Source organism: Onychomys torridus, chromosome 17 (genome assembly GCF_903995425.1).
Source record: "Onychomys torridus chromosome 17, mOncTor1.1, whole genome shotgun sequence".
NCBI classification, from domain to species: domain Eukaryota; kingdom Metazoa; phylum Chordata; class Mammalia; order Rodentia; family Cricetidae; genus Onychomys; species Onychomys torridus.
Genome location: NC_050459.1, coordinates 17,228,956 through 17,248,662, shown reverse-complemented (window position 1 = coordinate 17,248,662; position 19,707 = coordinate 17,228,956). Strand labels below are relative to the sequence as shown.

The window sequence follows — 19,707 nt, the reverse complement described above, 5'->3', positions numbered from 1 at the left end:
CCAAAGGAAGTTTTCCTGTTGTGATGGTATTCTTCTTTTCTTTCCTATCACGATTATGCAGCCCAAGTTGTTACATCGCGTTGTGGAGCAGTTACAGAAAGTCCATTTCATTACGGACACACTGTCAAAGGGCGAAACAAAGTTTATGGTAAGTGTTCACACTCATCTGTGACTTGTAGCTCTCTGTCTCCATCACAGATAGCTGTAGGACGTGGTATGCACACCTTTAATTCCAGCACTCAGGAGGCAGAGGCAGGAAGATCTATGAGTTTGAGGCCAGCCTGGGCTACATAGCAAACTCCAGGATAGCCAGAGCTACTTACATAGAGCGACTCTGCGTCAAAACAACAATAAAAAACAAATAGCATGACTCTGAGAGCTTGGTGAAAGTAATTATCAGGATGTCTTAACTCTCAGAGCTCCTTTCAGAAGATTCTAGTAAAGGATTTTTCTCGTAAACTCTTGGTCAATAATTTGATCCATCACAATAAATATTAGGTAGAATTTGCTCTTTAAAAATATTCACATTGATTGGCACACAGTACTTTCTTAAAATAGTAAATGGTTTCCTATCCTCTGACTCAGAAGTTTTTTGAGTGAGGCTAGAATTGCCTGATTAGGAGCCTGTGACCCAGTGGAGGGAGAGAGGGAATCCAGGTTTATCACAGGGACACACTGGAGAAGAACCGTGTGCCAGGAGCAGCTACAAGGGACGCTTGTAGAGAGTTCCCTGAGATCCACTGTGTGAACTGTCAGAATTCTGTGGACTTTGGAACTGAGGCAGAAAGACTGTCATGAGTTCAAGTCCTGCCTAGGCTACATAGTGAATTCCAGGCCACACCAGGCTACGGAGTGAGACCTTATTGCAAAGAGAAAAACAAAAAACAAAAAATCCCAAGGTGTAGCAAATATATTAAAAACAGATGCATCTCTGAGTAAGAAAATAGGAATGCTAATGGAAATCTAGGCCCAAAATTCTTGCTTTTTTTCACTGGCTTACCTTTACTCTGTTTATTCCATGCTGCACTTTCCCCATGTCACATGACTGAAGGGAAAGCATTCTTTCTGAGCATGAACAGTCTAAGCTTTGTGAGAGCCTTGACACTTAGATGTGACAGGGATGTTAGCTGAAGCACAGGATAATGACTGAGAGAGACAAACTACAGCGTCATAAAGTAGCGTGGGGTTTCCAGGGCAGGGGAGGGGAAGTGGGGCAGCGTTGTTTAGTTGCCTGGTTACGACTAACTAGGTGGGGTAGATTAGCACACTGCAGACATGAGTGAAGCCCCCAGTGCCTAAGAACTTTTATGCTGTGTGTATCAGCACTGTCAGGTCATTAACTACGGTGATTCTAATGACTGTGATCATGGATTGTTTAAGTTAGTCACCGCCTTTTCGAAAGAACTTTGAGAAATAGATTAAAATGTGCTTGTCCATTAACTATTTGAAGGTAAAGATCTTGAATGTGTCAGGTTTTGAGGTCTTACTCTGTGTCTAGAAGTATATGCACACGTGAGTTGGTAGAGAAAATAGGCTTTGGGGACCAGTCACATGGCTCAGCAGTTAGAGTGCTTGCTATAAAAGCCTATGGTTGAGTTCGATTCCTGGAGTCCACATGAAGGTGTGAGGAGAACCCACTCCCAACTCCCAAAAGTTCTCTGGCTCTCCCCCCAACCCCCATCCCATAGGAGTGCTTCTACACACACACATACACACACAATAAAGTAGTTTGAAATAAATAGAAATAGAGTTTGCATGCATACAGAACATTCTCTAAATCTTTTGTTTGGTTTTTACCCAGAATGAGAGTGTATGCAATTTACATTAAAAGACATTTAAAACAGTGTCTTCCAGATATGACAGAACTGATGCACACACGAACACAGAGACTGTGGCAGTACACACAGGACCTGCACAGGTTCAAACATACAAAACCCCGGCAGCGAGAAGGGGACGTGACAGACACAGAGTCCACCACTAATGGAGATGGGGAGGTGACAGACACAGAGTCCACCATTAATGGAGACGGGGACATGGACAGACACAGAGTCCACCATTAATGGAGACGGGGAGGTGGACAGACACAGAGTCCACCATTAATGGAGACGGGGAGGTGGACAGACACAGAGTCCACCATTAATGGAGACGGGGACGTGACAGACACAGAGTCCACCATTAATGGAGTCGGGGAGGTGGACAGACACAGAGTCCAGCATTAATGGAGACGGGGACGTGGACAGACACAGCTGGGAAAGGGAAAGTCCGATTTCTCCAGTGGAATGTCACTGGATATAGCGACCATACTCCAGGACCGACCCAGTAGCAGGAATAGTTAGCCAACACCAAATGGACCCATGGTTTTTGTTGTTGTTGTTGTTGTTGTTGTGTGTGTGTTTTGTTTTGTATTTTTGATCTTACTAATCCTTTCTTTGTCTGTTTTGTTTTGTTTTTTTGGTTGTTTTTCTTTTTTTTTTTTGAGAAAATGAAATTAAGAGTGAGGAGGTGGAGAATCTGGAAGGAGATGGAGGAGGGGAAGAATATGATCAAAATACATTGCATGGGAAAAAATTTTAGGGTCAAATTTTATTGAAAAAGAGAGACTCTTTGAGTCCCAAGAACAACATGTGCTGATTAAGAATTTTTTATGAAGTTGCAGACTGTCGTTATAGGCCAGGCCATGTCCTCGTGTTTGTGTGGCCTTTGTCTGTCCCTCCATCCACTTCTGTGACAGACACCTAGGTACAACAGATTTCAGGGTTAGTGAATGGGGGCTGGGCTATGTGGATGTGTGTGTTCTTGGGGGTGGTTGATGTGGAAGCCAAAGGTCACTTTGGTTGGGTGCCTTCCTCAGTCGACTCATTTGCTGAGATGGCCTCTCGCTGACTCTGGACTCGGGTTGGGTTGGTTTAGACCAGCTACTAGATTAGCAAATCCGAGGGTCTTCTTACCTCTGCCTCCTTACTGCTGAGGTTATAGGAGCAAACTTCCCCTGCCATGGTGCTAGGATCAAACCCAGGTCTTGGTGCTTGATGGCAGCCATTTTGCCTACTGTCCTGTCTGCAGAGCCCTTAGCCTTTTTTAGTTAGTGTATATTAACTCTAATAATGAGTTTCGTGATGACGTTTTCATGCATGTGTGTGATACATTTTGATCAGATCACTCTTGTTACTCTCGGTTGTCCCTTCCCATTCATGTTCTCCTTCTCTTCCCAACACATCTCCCCTCTGCTCTCACATCTTCCTGTGTTGCTGCGTTTGGTGGCCAGGTGTGTTAGAGTTGCTTACTGGTGCATGACTGGGGCTATTTATACACGCGTGGGCTACTTAGCAGTGTTTAATCCACTAAAGAGAAGAGACCACCTGTCAACCACCATTAGCACCTTGTAGGTCCCTAAGGAGGAACTGAGCCTCCTAGGTGTTTCTTTGGTGTCCTTTAACTGCCTGTTAGTCCTCAGCGGGAGGTGTGGCCTGCTGAGCCCATCCTCCTCTACAGCAGAACGGGGTGGGTCCACTTCTGTGCAGGGATACCCAGAGCTGCCGAGAGTTCAGGAGGGCCGTAGCCATGTCTGCCTAGAAACAGCGTTCCACAGCATCCCACCCTTCCTGCTCTTACATTCTTCCTGCCCCTTTCCACTGTTCCCTGAACCTTAGAGCATGTGGTGTAGCTGTCCCTTTAGGGCTGATCACAATAGTCACCCTTTCTCAGTCTGCAGTGGGAGCCCCTGCCATAACTGCCACCTGCTACCAAGAGCTTCTCTGCCCAGCTGACAGCAGCCCTGACGTAAACACTTACACGGTTCAAGAGATACATGTACATACACAATGTCCATTTTAGAGTACCACAGCAGCTAACCCGCTAGGGCCTGTGTGCCCCAGGCAAGGCTTTGGACCGGGTTTGCAGTACCAGATGTGAATCTCCTCCTGAGGGGCCGGCCTCAAAGCGGTTTAAAAAGCGGTTGATTATCCCCAGACAGTCACACCACTGTTTGGCAGGTCAGTGGTAGCACTTGCAGTCCACAGCCGAGGAGACATTTGTCCCCCAACAGCTACTTGTAAAGGGGAACAACACACTTATTTGTGGTTCTGATGTCTTAAACCATTCTACAGGATCAGCCTCACTAGTTTGTGACCAACATAGGAGTATTGCGCAGATTTACATGGGTATAGCAGCCTAGTGGCCAGGAATTGGGAGGCTTTAAGCCTTTTTTTTTTGGGGGGGGGTTGTTTTTTGGTTTTTTTGTTGTTGTTTTTTTCGAGACAGCATTTCTCTGTGTAGCTTTGCGCCTTTCCTGGATCTCGCTCTGTAGCCCAGGCTGGCCTCGAACTCACAAAGATCTGCCTACCTCCGCCTCCCAAGTGCTGGGATTAAAAGCGTGTGCCACCACCATCCGGCTCGGCTTTAAGCCTTTTTATACTCCAGGCTTTAAAAGGCTGTTGGGGCTTTTGAAGAAAGTTGTTGGAGTCAGGTGTGACAAGTAGCTGTTTGTTAGCCTCCTGTCTCAGTTAGGGTTGCTGTTGCTGTGACGAAACACCATGACCACAAGGCAAGTTGGGGAGGAAAGGGTTTATTTGGCTTACTCTTCAGCATTGCTATCCATCACTGAAGGAAGTCAGGACAGGCACCCAAACAAGGGGGGATCCTGGAGGCAGGAGCTGATGCAGAGGCCATGGAGGGGTGCTGCTTACTGGCTTGCTCAGCCTACTTTCTTATAGAACCCAGGACCACCAGTCCAGGGATGGCTCCACCCACCATGGGCTGGACCCTCCCCCATCCATCACTAATTGAGAAAATGCCCTCCAGCTGGATCTCATGGAGGCATTTCCTCAGCTGAGGCTCCTTCCTCTCTGTTGACCCACAAAACCAGCCAGTACACCTCCAGAAATGGAGGTGATTCCGACTACAGGAGAATGGGTTGGGTGATAGAATAGTCTGTAATAGAGACTGGGAATGGGGGCCTTTGAGGCTTGCTAGGCCACTTAGGATAGGGTCTGGATCTTAGGCTAGGGTGAGAGCTGCTGGAGTCTTAGAAAGTCTGACATGGCGAGAGCTCTCGGGGAAAGGAGGCGGCAGGGAAGAAGGAAAGGAACGGCCTGGGCCGTGAAAAGAGTGGAAGGATGGCTGACTGGAGTATTCACAAAGGGAAGGTGCATATGACATCTTTGCATGGTGGGGGATCCTCTTAACAGCCATGAGCATTTGGATGTGACCTTGCCTGAGTGTGTGAAGGAGCGCGGACTGAGTGTGTGAAGGAGCGCGGACTGTAGACTGCAGTACCTCCGATTGCCATGAGGTGGCCAGAGCTCTTGACCTGGGGTGGCTATAAGAGACAACTTGTGTTACAAAGGAAAATAAGCTTGTTTGTTTGCTTGTTTGCTTGTTCTTTAAACATGAGGATCCAATTGAGAGGATCACTGAGGAGACATCTCATCAGTGAGTCGGGGTAGAAGTGTAAGACCCTTACAAGGACAGTCTTCTCCCAGTGTTCCCTTGAAGCAGCAGACGTCTGCTGTTGTTGGGGGTGAGTGGGACCCAGTCTCACCACGCTCTAGAATGGCTGTTCCCTGAGAATAGAGTCCATCTGACTCTCTTTCAGAGGTCAAACCTAGTTACATTCTAGAATCAAAGCTGACTATTTGGTCAGGAAAATTTTATAAGCCCAAACTGGCCGTGTCTTTGTTGGAAGGGCAAGAGAGATTTTTCTTCCTGAAGAAAGCAAAACCTTGGCTACTTGTAGGTCTCTCCGGTCGGGAAGTCTGGCTGGGAGAGGAAAACAGCAGGCACAAAGACTGTCAGCCACTCAGAAGTGTAGACTCATCCTGGATGTGCCTTTGCTGCTCACAGTGAGTGCTGCAGCTCCCAGAAGGAAGAAATGGCCTTTTACCCATGTAGACGACAGGGGGGTGACCTCCTTTTCCGTTGCTTTCAGGTCCCCTACCAAAGTATAACCTTGGCCAGAGTCCTTCGTTTCCAAAGGAGAAGTAAGGCTTTCCATGAGAGCCTGAAAGGAACTCCGTAGCTTGTACCCAGAGGCCTTTGGATCTCACTGGAGAGCCTTGCCAGCCAGATACCGTCAGTTGTCAGTGGTCCAGGCAGCTGACACCAGAGTGAAGAGGAGCCAGGGGAGGCAGGGGCCTAATGTTCATCATCAGGGCCACCAAAATGTCACGCTGGGTACTGTCATGACAAGCCTGAGTCATGGAGGTAAACATGTTTACAAGACCTGAACAGTTTTGTTTTGTTTTTTGTTTTAATTAATTAAGAAAACATGCTGCAAGAAGCTCAGATTCAGCAGGCAAATTCTAGGAGAGGATCTTTTTCCCACGCTCAGGAAAGTCACTTGGTGCCATTTGTGTGGGGTCCTGGTCTGGGTGGATAAGTGGCCATCTTAGTATCTTGTTTAAGTACTAACTTGTCGTAGCACCAGTTGTCTCCTGAGATTGGCCTTTTGGGGTCACTGGAAGTCAGGCTTTAATGTCTGTTTGTGGCATCACAAGCACTGGGGGTGAGGCTCCAAGCAGTCAGAGTCGGCCTGATAAAATACTGGAATTTCTACTTTGACTTTCGTATTTAAAAAAGAGAGCCAAATAGCAAGACTGCGTGTCACAAGGATAGGAAGCAGACATGTAGTGAGCATCTTCTACATTCCACTGTTCTAAGAGTGTAGGCTATGTCCGAGAATTTAACTACCACTTACATATGGGGTGTGAGAAGGGAGATTAAGTGGCCAGAGTGCTTAAGGCTGCCTTCTTTAGAAAATGAGACTTGGGCACTGGAGAGACGGCCCAGCGATTAAGAGTACGCCATCCTCTTCAGAGAACCCATTTGGTTCCCAGCACCCACATCTGGTGGCTGCCAACCACTCTCTGCCCTCCCTGGGCACCTGCAGTCAGTGCATGCACACACACACACACATACACACATACACACACACACACACACACACACACAGTCTAAAGGAAGTAAATGAGACTTAAGGGAAGCCTTGCGGTGAGGGGAGTTATTCACACGCACGTTTGTCTGGGGAGTGACCAACAGTGACCTGAGTGATGGGTGTGTACTAAGCTGTCAAAGAAGTTACCGCCTCCGACTCCTGAAAAGAGGTGGACTGCACAGTGGATACAATTGTTGATTTGGGGAGAGGAGTCTTAATCGGTTGATTCTGAAACCTTTTGTTGCTATAATGACTGATTTCAAAGATAAGCCTATCTGGAGCTTATTAAATAACCTTCAAAACCCGAGTTTCTACCAGATATGGTGGCTGTCCTAGTTCCTTTTCCTAATGCTGTGACTACCTGACATAGTTTTAAAAATAATAACAACAATGACAAAAGCAATTGAAAGGAGACAGTTTTTCTTTGGCTCATGGTTCAAGGACATAGTCCATCGGAGTTCTCATGGTTCAAAGACATGGTCCATCGGAGTTCTCATGGTTCAAGGATACAGTCCATTGGAGTTAGGAAATCCTGGCTACAGGAACTTGAGGCAGCCATCATGTACACCTGCACTCAGGTAACAGAACAAGGAATGCTTACACTCAGCCCACTCTCCTTTTTTTATGGTCCAGAATCTAGGCCCAGGGAATGATGCTACCCACAGTGGGCAGGTCTTCCCACCTAGTCAAGATACTCTTCCACAGTCATGCCCAGAGTCCTGTATCCCAAGTGATTTGAGATGTCATCAAGTTGACTGTTGAGGTTACTTACCACAGTGGTTCATGCCTATAATCCCAGCAGTAGAGAAACTAAAGCAAGAGAATTGCCAGTTTGAGGCCAGCCTAGGCTACATAGTAAGTTCCAGGCCAGGCTGTCCTGGTTGGGTTTTGTCAACTTGATATTCACCTAGACATAGCTGAGAAGAGAGAAGGGGGGGAACCAGAGGGTCTCTAGTCCTGGCTCGCCTGAAGCTTGGTATGTAGACCTCAAACTCACAGAGAAAACAGAATCTTAATTGAGAAAATGCTTCCATAAAACTGGTCTGTAGGTGAGACTGCAGGCATTTTCTGGTTAATGATTGATGTGGGAGGGCCCAGCTCACTGTGGATGATGCCACACCCTGGCCTGGTGGGCTTGAGTTAATAAGAAAGCAGGGTGAGCAAGCCACAAAGAGCAAGGCAGTAAACATTGACCCTCTGTAGGCTCTGCTTCAGCTCCTGTCCTGACTTAACAGAGTGTGAGCTGGGAGCTGTAAGAGGAAAGAAATCCTTCCTAAGTTGTCTTTGGTTTGGTGTTTCCTTACAACTGTAGAAACCCTAACTAACACAAGCCAATCTGGGCTGTACTCTACTGTCTCAACAAAAAACAAAAACCACAGTGGTCTAAGATAGTAGTAATCAAATCCTATACAAACCAGCACATTGTAGATTATTTCTTTTATTCAAGATTTTAAATTTTGTTTAATGTGTATGTGAGTGCTTTGCCTGCATGTGTACATTTGCACAGTGTGTGTGTAAGTGCTTTGCCTGCATGTGTGCATTTGCACAGTGTGTGTGTAAGTGCTTTGCCTGCATGTGTACATTTGCACAGTGTGTGTGTAAGTGCTTTGCCTGCATGTGTGCATTTGCACAGTGTGTGTGTGTGTGTGTGTGTGTGTGTGTGTGTAAGTGCTTTGCCTGCATGTGTACATTTGCACAGTGTGTGTGTAAGTGCTTTGCCTGCATGTGTGCATTTGCACAGTGTGTGTCCCTGGCGCTTGTGGAGGTCAGAAGAGGGTGTCAGGTTCCTGGAACTGGAGCTACAGACAGTTGTAAACACCATGTGGGTATTGTGGACACAAGCTAGCTGCTCCTGGAAGAGCAGCAAATGCTCTCAACTCTGAGCCATCTCTCCAGCCCACTAGGTTATTTTAGAAAAGCAGTCTTTAGATTGTTAAGCTGTTCTTGATAAAAATGTAATCCTTGGAAACAGCAGTCATTTCCTCTGCAGTTGGATGTCTCATACAAGAGTGCTTCCATTCAAGGGACGGCACAAGATATCTGAACTGCTCCAAGGACTGGAAAGGGTTTACTAGACACTAGTTGTGAAACAAGAATCCATGCGATCTAAGAATTTTATAGTAACACAGAGGAATTCCTTGACATTCCCACATCAAAAAATAAAACTAGCCTTGAGGAAAAGAACAAAGCAGTTGAAGCCCAGTTTCTGATGACAAAATGCAAGCCTGTGCATCCAGACGTCCTTAGCTGCAATTGAGCACCTCTTGATGATTCCAGCTGGAAACCACCATACTGGTCCACTTGAAGGTCAGGTTGAGACAGAACTTGTTGATGCCAGGGAGGATATGTTTCCTGTTATGAAGATGAGCGTGTTTCATTAAGCTTCCAGCTAGAAGAACAGCTAAAGAAAATACCCATTTCAAATCAGACTTTCCTGTTTTGCTGAGTGAGATAGCATGGCTTTTAGTGACACATTATCTTGTACATTACATCTATATATTGTTCTTAGAATATGACAGTAGGCACTTGTAATTGGAAATATGGTGGTTTGGGGTTGGAGAGATGGCTCAGCATTCAGAACATACACTGTTCTTCCAGAGGGCCTGAGTTCAGTTCCTAGCACCTATATCAGGTGGCTCACAACTTATCTATAACTCCAGCTGCAGGGGGTCCAACACCTCTGGCCCCTGGGCATCTGCGTTTCTGTGCATGTACACACACACACACATTTTTTTTTTTTTAATTTTAAAGTATTATAGAGAAGTTTATAGTTCAACTAGGGGGGGCTGGAGAGATAGCTCAGAGGTTAAGAGCACTGGCTGCTCTTCCAGAGGTCCTGAGTTCAATTCCTAGCAACCACTTGGTGGCTCATAGCCATCTATAATGAGATCTGGTGCCCTCTGATGGCATGCAGGCAGAACACTATACATAATAAATAAATAAATCTTTAAAAAAAAAAAAAACACCTTAGAAAACTATAGAAGCAGAGAGATAGGTCAGTGGTTAAGAATGCATAGTGACTTGGCAGTGGTGGTGCACACCTTTATTAATCACAGCACTCAGTAGGCAGAGGCAGGTGGAACTCTGAGTTCAAGGCCAGCCTGATCCACAGAGTGAGCTGTGACAGGACAGCCAGGGAGAAACCCTGTCACCAAAAAAAAAAAAAGAAAGAAAGAAGAAAGAAAGAAGGAAGGGAGGGAGGGAGAGAGAGAAAGAAAAAGAAAAAAAGAAAGGAGAAAGAGAAAACCAAGAAAAAACGAGTGTGTATGTTCTTGCAGGAGACCAGAGTTGGGTTCCTAGCACCCATATAGGGTGGCTCACAGCTGCCTGTAATGCTAGGATCGGGTGTCCAATGCCTCTGGCCTCTGTGGACACCTGCACTCAATTGTCCACCTACACCCACATTTTCAGAGATGGTCAGAAAGCCAAGACTACTTCACATTTTACTTAATCTAATAAGAGGGGTTTTTAATAATCAAATCCCCATCTTACTGGCTCAGTTCTGTCCCACTGCCTCTACGTTATCTTTGTCAAGTCTGTAGCCCTAGAGCTCAAAACTGTCATCTGTGAGTAATCTCCAGACCTGAGGCCCTTCCCACATGTACATGGTTAAAAATAAAAATCTTTAAAAAAAAAAAAAAAACCTGTAAAAGTATAATGGAAACTCAAGTGTAGAGAAGAAAGATGATTCAATAATCTTGTCTTTTAATTTTTATTATCGTTGTTTTGTCTCTAAGATTTCTCCGAACTCTTCTATATCATATTTAAACTTTTCTTGAATGTTCTTCGTCTGTAATATTCTGCTTGCCTTATGAATCAGACAGTCTCCTGTTGCTTGTGAATATTACTAGCAGCTTCCTTGGTTTGTTTGCTTTGTGCATAATCATTTTATTTCGGTTGCTTTTTCCTGTTAGTTTTGGCTTCCATCTTTCATGCTTGGTACTTTCCTTGACTAGTTTCTAGTTTAGAACCTGCAAAGGCCAACTCCTAAAAGCAGAATCCTCATTGGCCCTCCCTGTGGTTCATTAGTTTTTCTGAATACAGTGAGAAGGTTAAGGTCGTACATCCTGCCGTGGGCACACTGTATCAGAAACATGATTTTCTACACAGTGTCCCAAATTCACTGAATAATAATAATGTTTACAAACTACAGAGAGGCTTCTCACAGGCTGCAGTTTACCACGCAGTTTCCATTCCCCAGCTAGTTAAATAAAATGTTAACAAAGCTACCTAGAGAGTTGCTGGGAGCGGACAGAACTGAGTGTTCATGGGGTCAGGCCATGGGATCAGGCCGAGCTCCAGAAGCACCCAAGGCAGGCCCATGTCTAGGTGTGGAGGGAGGGACCGGCAGGTGAACACATTAGAGACAATGGGTATGTCACATCAAGCAGTGGAGTCCGTCCTTTGACACGTGCCCAGTAGTGACGCAACAAGTCAGTGGGACTCTGGACTTCCCAGTGTCGAGTGACCCTTTGAAAATAGGGGTTCAGGTTGATTGATGTTTCAGGCCTGGATTCCTGGCAAGTTTTAATAATCCATGTGCCCATGTGTTTCCAGTCTTCTTGGTAGGTTTACAAGTGAGACTTTTTCACCTGTAGGAGTGAGTCAGTCCCTCATGGGAGGTGCTGGGCAGGGGGGCGGTCTCTCGGTGCACAGAGTACAGTTGTGCTGCCTCTGCATTTGAGCTCAGATTGGAGCCAGATGCTGCTTCTAAGATGGAGTCACCCAGGGCAAGGCAGTGTGAAAGCCACTGTCCCACATAGCCTAGAGCAGCACGGTGACTGCACAGGACGCAGCCTGGTCTCCATACAGAGCTTAGAGCTGCTGCTGTGATCAGAGTGCTCAGAACCCCAGGACTGCTGCTCCACTCTCACGTTTACGCTGTCCAAACTTTCTTCAAAATCCCATGTAGGGTGTTTGCCAGCTTCCCAGCAAAAGTGATGGAGAGGAATATCCACACAGAAGAATTGACATCAGGTATGGTTCAGATTGTGTTTGTTGGATCCAGATGCTACAGTTCATTCATACACACTTTTATTACTGGGTTTGGAGGTAAAAGCCCAGGCTCTGGCAGCCCGGACTCAGCTGCCTGTCCTCATACATCAGATAAAGACAAGTAATGAGAGAGATGGGTTCCATGTGTGCACTGGGAAGGACCGATACAAGCTGCTGACATCCCAGCTCTAAATGGGAAAGAATTCGAGCAGGGACTAAGGGAAGTGAGGCATGCACTGTAAGCAGTTTGGAAAGGGTGTGGCCCTAGGTCCATCACTGTCTGCTCTGGTCCTGCAAACTGGTCCATGTGGTTCTTGAGAGATGGTCATTTCTGCTCCCGAGTGCAGCCGCCACCTCTTGAGTAATTGCCCTTGTCAGAAGCCTGCGCTGTTTGAGGATCCTCCATTCTGGAACCCCAACTGACTCAAGAGGTTAAGGGACCAGGGTGAGTAGAGTGGAAAGCACAGGACGAAGGCAGCCTTGGTTTTAGGTGCCCTGTGGTCCATAGGAAGGAAGGGCAGCTCGAAGCAGCTGTAGTGACCAGGTGCAAGCCTGGGTCATAAGATGGTCATCAAACATCAGCCTAATGACCTGCTTTTCTTAGGTTACGGGACCACATAGACTTACTTTAGCTATTCTGATTTTACTGATTTTAGAAAACCTGTATTTGCTAAACTTGAAGTATGTGCTTAAAAAACAATTTTCCCCTCTAAGGTTGATCCCCAAAGATCAATATTACTGTGGTGTTCTCTACTTCACCGGGAGTGACATCTTTAATAAGAATATGAGAGCTCACGCCCTGGAAAAGGGCTTCACAATCAACGAATACACCATCCGCCCCTTGGGGGTTACTGGTGAGTGTCTGTGACTGCCTTAGCAATAATTCTTTCATCCAGAGAGAAAGTTGTTTCCAAAGATGTTTTAGCTGGGGTTGTAGGCATATGCCATTGTGCCTGTAATCCCCAGCCTTGGGAGGTCTGGAGCTTGGATCAGCCTCGGCTACTCAGCAAGTTGGTCAGCCTAGGCTATGTGAGCCCCCTCTCAAAAATGAAGTATTTTAAGATAACAAACAGAGTTTTCTAAGAAGACTTTTAGTGATCCTGCCATTTAACTGTAGCTCCTCTATGTTTTTAATCCCATGGGAAATAAAAGATATTTTTAAGGCCTCAATTGATGGTGAATAAGGCAAAAGTAATTTCCAGCTCTGTTAGAATAGACACAGCCCAGCTGGTACAGGGCTGGGCTTGCATACATGAGGCCCTGGGTTTGACCTCGGCAAAGCAGGAGGAAAAGGATTAATCCAGGCTACTTAGGATGCGCATGAAAAGATCTCACTGATCTAAAAGGTTTTATTTTGATGTGTCTCTGAGACTTGTGAAGAACTTGGGCATCATTTCTTTCAGGATCACTGAAAACTGCCTACTGAGACGATAGCAGTAATAGTGCATGTTCTTAGCATGTACTAAGGACCTAGGTGCCATCCTCCCCCACCCCCACAGGAGAATAAAACACAAAAATTACACAATAATTCCTAGGTAATGATTTTCACCTCATGCTTTACGATTTGAAGAGTAGGTGAGATGACTCTGCAGGTGAGCCCTTCCCAAAGCCTGTGTTGATTCCTGGGACCCACATGGTGGAAGGAGAATGGACTCCTGAAATCCGTTATCTTCCACACATGCCCCCTAAGACATACACATACCCACATGTAGACACATGTTTACACCACACACACAAAGTTAGTAAGTGAATATAATGGTTTTTAAAATCAGGATTGACTGATCTCTGTAGACCTTGTTTAACATGTCACAGTCTACTGTGCAGTTGACTAACACAGTGTCAACTGCGAGAGTGAAGTTTTACCATTTTGTCCTAATGTTACATAAAGCAGGGCTTCTGTCTCATGTAGACTGGAGCATTGCTTTTCAAATTTAAACATGCATGCATTATACGTGAGACCTGTATCATGGGCACTCAAGCATCTGAATTTCATTTTATTGATTTAATTTTGGAGACACCTGCCTCAAGAGTCCATAATTCTTGTAAACTTCTAAGAGATGCCATTACTGTTAGCTTAAGAACCATAGTCTGAGTTTAAAAAAAAAAAAAAAAAAACCCTCAAGAATATTGTATGATGGTATAATAGAGATCCAGAAAAAAAGGAAATCATGAACTAGGGTGGCTTTCCTGGCCACTGCCAGGATACCCGCTCTGTTAGCACTAGTAACATGTGACAAAACATGCATGCAGCATGCAGGCCCATGTCAGAAAGTGGAGGGAGCTCAGCAGGAACTTCTTCCAAGTGCCTTGGTTACTTTCCCCTGTGCTGGATGGAAGCCTGTTCATGCTGAGTCAGCCTGTACCGTTGATAGAGTCCCGCAGGCCAGGTGAGCTCACAGTCTGCGGTAACCAACTTCTCACACTAGTTCCTTTTCCCTTTTTCCTACCTGCAGGAGTTGCTGGGGAGCCCCTTCCAGTGGACAGCGAGCAGGACATTTTTGATTACATCCAGTGGCGATACCGGGAGCCCAAGGATAGAAGTGAATGAGGCCAACCCCCCTCTCCCACCCGCCATATCCCCCTAGGAGTCCTAATTTATTTCTTAACCTTTGCTATGTAAGGGTTTTGGTGTTTTTAAGTGATTGCTTTTTCTCTGTGCTTACCGTGTACTGTAATCAATAAACGTCTTGAGCTGTTGTAGGATACTTATTTACCATGGGCTTAGTAGAGGAGTAAGAGCTGAGGTGATAGGAAATGTTCAGTGGGACTTTTATCTCTGCCTTACGTTGGAACCACGGTCTCCTCTACTGTCTCCTCTTTCCTCTCTACAAGTCACTGGGCTTTCCCAGGGGCTGCCTCTGGAAGCTGGTTCAGTATTCTCAGGAAACTGGGGGCTGCCAGGCGTGACGGCACTCGGGAGGCAGAGATGGGCAGTTCTCTGAGGTCAGAACCAGCCTGGTCTACTGAGTGAGTTCCAGGACACCAGAGCTACAATGGTGAGACCCTGTCTAAAAAAGAGAAAGAAGCAAGGGGCCTTCATCAGTGAACCTTTTTTTCTTTGGCCTGTTTTCTGTTTGCAGTGTGCACCAGAAGACTAGGTGTGGGCTTCATCTCAGAAGTAGCAGCCTTCCACCTGAAGTGACTTGTGACTCTGGGGACAGGCACATTCATTAGTTTCTCTGGTAGGCAGTTACCATATATCAGAAGATCATGTTGTACGTTGTATACCCACATACAATTTCAATATTTAAAAAAGATTTATTTGAACAGATTGATTGGCTGTATCAGAATTGTTTTATTGTAGAATCATGTCAGTATTCTAGACAGGAGGAAAAAAGCCAAAAGTAATTCACAGTGTAGCATCCCATAGTACTCTGCTGGCTGTGTGTTTCAGTTGCAGTATTTGGTATTATATATATGCTGGGTATGGTGGTGCTTGTCTGTAATCCCAAGCCTGGAGCGTAAGAGCATCGTGAGTTTGAGGCCAGCCTGGATTACATCGCTTACTTTGAGACCCTGTCTCAAAACTCCTCCCCCTACCCCAAAAAGTACCCAGGAGGCAGAGGCAAGCAGATTTCTATGAGTTCAAGGCCAGCCAGGCTGACAGCAAGTTCCAGCCCAGCCAGGGCTACACAGTGAAGCCCTGTCTGAAAAAACTAAAAACAAAAAAGAGCAATAATAAAATTAGCATCTTGCTGTGTGAGCACAAGGAGTCCGGTGTTTTTACAACTCATATTCTTTGGCACACTCTTAGCCTTGTCTGTTGCCGGTTACCAGTCACCTGACTTCGACACAACAGTCCAGGACCACAGTCGCAGCGCTGGAAGATTTCCGGGGCTTGGGCAGTGTCTTTATACCCTCTCCTGGAGCAGACTTGTCCCTCTAGTAGAACTGGCTTGCAAATTTTCGTCCAAAAATGTCGAGCACAGCAAAGTCCTGGGCCACAGTCGGAAGTTCTCAGGCAGCTTTCTCCTTCCTGTCCTGTAACAGGTTAGACATGGGTTTTAGTGGCAAATGGGCAGCGCTGCTCCTGGCAGCAGATGGGTTAAGGGGGTGCGTGTTCTTCTAGAGGCATGAGTTTGGGGCTCTAGGAGTGAAGGCTAAAAATAGCAACAGCCAACAGAACCCATGGGTCTCACGCAATGAGGGGAAATTCTAGCCCTACCTAGAATAATAATAGTAATAGTTACTGTTGTTATTATTTGTCTTATTAAAGTCAAGGCATCAAGAAGGGATTTCCAGGCCTGAGAAATAAGCGGCACTCCGCAAAGATTTGCTGATGTAATTTTTGGTGAACATGGAATCCTTAACTTACACAGGGAACAGTCAACCCAATGACATGGGCAGGAATACCCACTTTGCCACTTCACTTTCTAATCATCTGTTATCTCAAAGACTGGAGCCTGGGACTTTTTAAAATCACCAAGTGCGGTAACAAGCCCCTTTAATCCCAGCAGAGGCTGTTGGATCTCTGAGTCCCAGGACAGCCAGAGCTACATAGCGAGTTCCAGGACAGCCAGAGCTACATAGACCCTGTCTTGAAACAACAGTCCATTTTGTGCTTTGTACAAGGTTGGAGTGAATGTGTTTATTTTCATCTGCTTTGTATGCCGAGGCTCTAGAAAGGGGAAGTAGCACTTGGTATACCCCCGGCATAGTGAGTGTGTGTGTGTGTGTGTGTGTGTGTGTGTGTGTATAATTGAATACTGGAAGGTTTTCTTCCTAAGCACCTATTACTTGGCCCTGTCCTGGCCAGCAGAGTCAGTTGTTCCAAGAGCACAGGTATGGGATAGAGAAGAAAGCTAGTTTTAGCCTGTGGGGCTGGGAGGGAGAACATGGTTTTTAAAATAAAATCTGCTCAGAATGATGGCCTTACCCTTACTGCTTTGTGATTTCTTAGTACTGGGCTTCCCCTGAGGTTTGTTTTCCTCTGTGGGCCATTTGCTGGTTCCTTCTGCATGGGTGCCAACTTGCTCATCAGTGTTTCTGTCCATTACTGGCCGTGTGTCTTCCACAGCAGTGCAGACATCTGAGGGACAGACAACCAACTTTAGTGTTACTAACTGAGGCCCAGAAGTACAGGCATGCAGTTACTGGGTTGCTAATTTGGTAACACCTCTTCCTTCCATTTTACAATATTTTATATTTCTGACACACTGTATGTCTCATACACACATGTATGTGAACATACATGTATATTTACATACAACAAATGATTAATAAAAAAAGATTAATAAAATCCAAGTGAAAATGGAAAGATTCAAACCAGTCCACATTGAACCTGTCCTTTAAAATAATTTTATTCATGTCACTGGTAAAAGGTGTTGACAGGTAATAAATTAAGTTGTTTCATCAAAAAAAGACAGCTGCACAAATTTACTTCACCACGGTCCAAGAACACCCTCGGACCTGCCTCCCACAGGCTGTCCTGGCCTATGTGACTCCAATGGTGCCTTCAGATTGTGGCCCCCATGGCTTGGAGCCCCAGCTTTGCTCACCATTCACACAGACAGCCCCTGGGCAGCACATGGCACTCCTCTGGCACCTCCTTCGAACTCTGCGGCACGTGGCACAGAATGACTTGTCAGCGTGCAGCTCGAAGCAGAATTTCCCTCCGTTGCAGTCCTTGTCTGATGCACACTGTGAGCCCTGTGAAGGGAAACTTGTCATGGGCTGGCAAATCCAATCAGACCTGAGAGGTGTTTATCCAACCCATGGGGTGGGGTAGGGGTGGGGGAATGTTAAGATGTTGGGCAAGCTTTGGGCACCATCTTCCTTTTTCAGAGTAAATTGGTTTTCTCCCCCAAAATACATCAAACTACCTGTGAAAAGACCTAGGTAGCTACAGAGCTAGTGTTTGAAAACTTGTCTTTAATCAATTATGAACCAACCATGCTCCAACCGCTGTTTTACTTCAAAACGCAGAATTTAATACTCTCATGCTCTTGGTGAAAAATCAAGTTTTTCCGGTGTGTCTTACAGACGACAGACATATGACAGACAGTCCCACTGTCACGCACCCACTCCTCCCCAGCTGTCCTTTGCTATGTGTACAATGTGCACACTACATATAATATAGTGTAGTGCACAGTATGTGTAAATGATAACGACCCCTAGAACAATTCTGCCAAGTAGATTATTACAATAATGTGTCAGGTCCTAATGCGTTTAAGTCCTAACTCCTACATATGTGCTGTGTAGCCTTGGTCCGAATTCCTGTCTTCACTGCTGAAGAGAAAGCTATGCCTATCTCAGGTTGTTAGGAAGACAAATGATCACCAAGAGCTAGTACACGGTACCACTTTCATTATACACTGATCTGTAGACACATTCAGAGCCCTGGCCGGAAACCCACTTTATTGCCTTTAGCCTTCCCTGGCTTTTTGAGAGGCTTCATCTGCAGTCCAGGTTGGCCTCTGGCTCACTCTCAGCTCCCCTGTTCTGCATTCTCTGCCTCCCGAGTGATGGGATGACAGGTCTGCACTAATAGTCAATGACGAGAGAGAACTGGAGTTTCCTTGCAACCTTAGTCCTGCATCAGTTCACGCAGAGGTTGAGGGTGTCCTGCCTGACACAATGCTAGCATTGCAGTTGGTCTCAGAGTTGCCTCGCTCTGGCTGCACTTACCTTACCAGCACCTTGCACATCAGTAGAGCTCTTGATGTTGTTGAAATCCAGAACCAGAGCCCCCAGGGGTGAACAGAACCAGCTGAGTCCAAGCAAGGCCACCAGTACCATCCTTCAGTCACTCAGGTCTCTCCGGAGTTCCCAGAACCCCTTGCGTCTTCTGAGGCTAGGCTGCTGCCAACTCGGAGCTGAGTGGTCCTGCGTGCAATCTGCAAGTCACCTGCAGCAGCCTTTTCTGAACGAGAAGCGAATCTGCTCAAGGACTGCGTGTTAAATGAGACAGGCCGGGTCTGACCAGCATGCTTTTCCGAAACTATTTATAGCCAGATGTGGCCCCTCTTCTCCCTCACAACCCACTTGTTCCCTTCCTCTTTACCCCACACAGGCTACAACAGATCCCTTCAAATCTTTGATCAATAGTTCAAAACAAGGACTCAGTGGAAGGAGACCAGAGGCAGGGCCACAGCAGCGGCGGCTCCTCCAGGCAGGAATCCCTCTTAATTATCACATATCAAAGTCAGTTCAAAGGGCTCCCAGAAGAGAAGGATGTTGGTATCAAAGGCAGTCCCGATAATCACCTGCATTTCCGACCCTCAAACCTTTGGGAGGAGGGGCAGACTAAGATGTGTTTTCACAGCTAATGTACTCAAAGAAAGAATGACTCACATTAGCCAATATGCTATTATAGATGTTTAAAAGAAATAAAACAAAATAAAACTAATTATGGACTCTACCCTGAAGTCTAAGGTAGAGAAGAGTGCCTTTTCCTTAGCCCTGATGTCTGCACATCCCAACAGCTTCCGAATTGTGACCATGGCATCACTTGCTCTGTTCAGACAAGCGTCCCTTGGGAAATCACTCTTCTTACAATGAAAACTGAGCTGTTTGAAGTCAGAGGTATTTTATTAGAAAAATAATGGAGTGTATAAACATCTGACCTTATTTCAAATACCTTAATTACTTTTTAAACTGATTTTTTAAAAAAAGCATAAATTGCTGGGCCATGGTGGCACACGCCTTTAATCCCAGCACTCGAGAGGCAGAGGCAGGTGGATCTCTGTGAGTTCGAGGCCAGCCTGGTCTACAGAGCGAGATCCAGGAAAGGCGCCAAAACTACACAAAGAAACCCTGTCTCAAAAAACCAAAAATAATAA

General features: G+C 45.9%; 2 protein-coding genes across 2 annotated transcripts in view; one reads left to right on the top strand and one right to left on the bottom strand.

Moving 5' to 3' along the window:
• The window catches only part of Polb (DNA polymerase beta), a 35,131-nt gene extending 20,508 nt beyond the window's left edge, over window positions 1-14,623 (top strand). The window contains exons 11-14 of the mRNA XM_036166534.1: window positions 62-148; window positions 11,844-11,908; window positions 12,641-12,780; window positions 14,380-14,623. Of these exons, the coding sequence (XP_036022427.1) occupies window positions 62-148; window positions 11,844-11,908; window positions 12,641-12,780; window positions 14,380-14,474 (387 nt within the window). The 3' untranslated portion in view covers window positions 14,475-14,623. The remainder of the gene's footprint in view (window positions 1-61; window positions 149-11,843; window positions 11,909-12,640; window positions 12,781-14,379) is intronic.
• A 953-nt stretch (window positions 14,624-15,576) lies between these two features.
• Window positions 15,577-18,664, bottom strand: Dkk4 (dickkopf WNT signaling pathway inhibitor 4). Its single transcript, XM_036166802.1, has 4 exons — window positions 18,554-18,664; window positions 17,425-17,575; window positions 16,803-16,955; window positions 15,577-15,907 (listed from the first exon to the last, which is right to left on the bottom strand). The coding sequence occupies exons 1-4, from the start codon at window positions 18,662-18,664 to the stop codon at window positions 15,657-15,659; spliced, it is 666 nt and encodes a 221-aa protein (XP_036022695.1). The 3' UTR covers window positions 15,577-15,656.
• Between the last annotated feature and the right edge of the window lie 1,043 nt (window positions 18,665-19,707).

Bases quoted from the DNA above. Each gene is read 5' to 3' on its own strand.
- Dkk4 (XM_036166802.1), bottom strand. From the start codon at position 18,664: ATGGTACTGGTGGCCTTGCTTGGACTCAGCTGGTTCTGTTCACCCCTG. The intron at 17,576-18,553 runs GTAAGTGCAGCC...TTCCCTTCACAG, and splicing joins ATGTGCAAGGTGCTGGTAAG to GGCTCACAGTGTGCATCAGA. The intron at 15,908-16,802 runs GTAAGGCCATCA...AACCTGTTACAG, and splicing joins GAAATCACAAAGCAGTAAGG to GACAGGAAGGAGAAAGCTGC.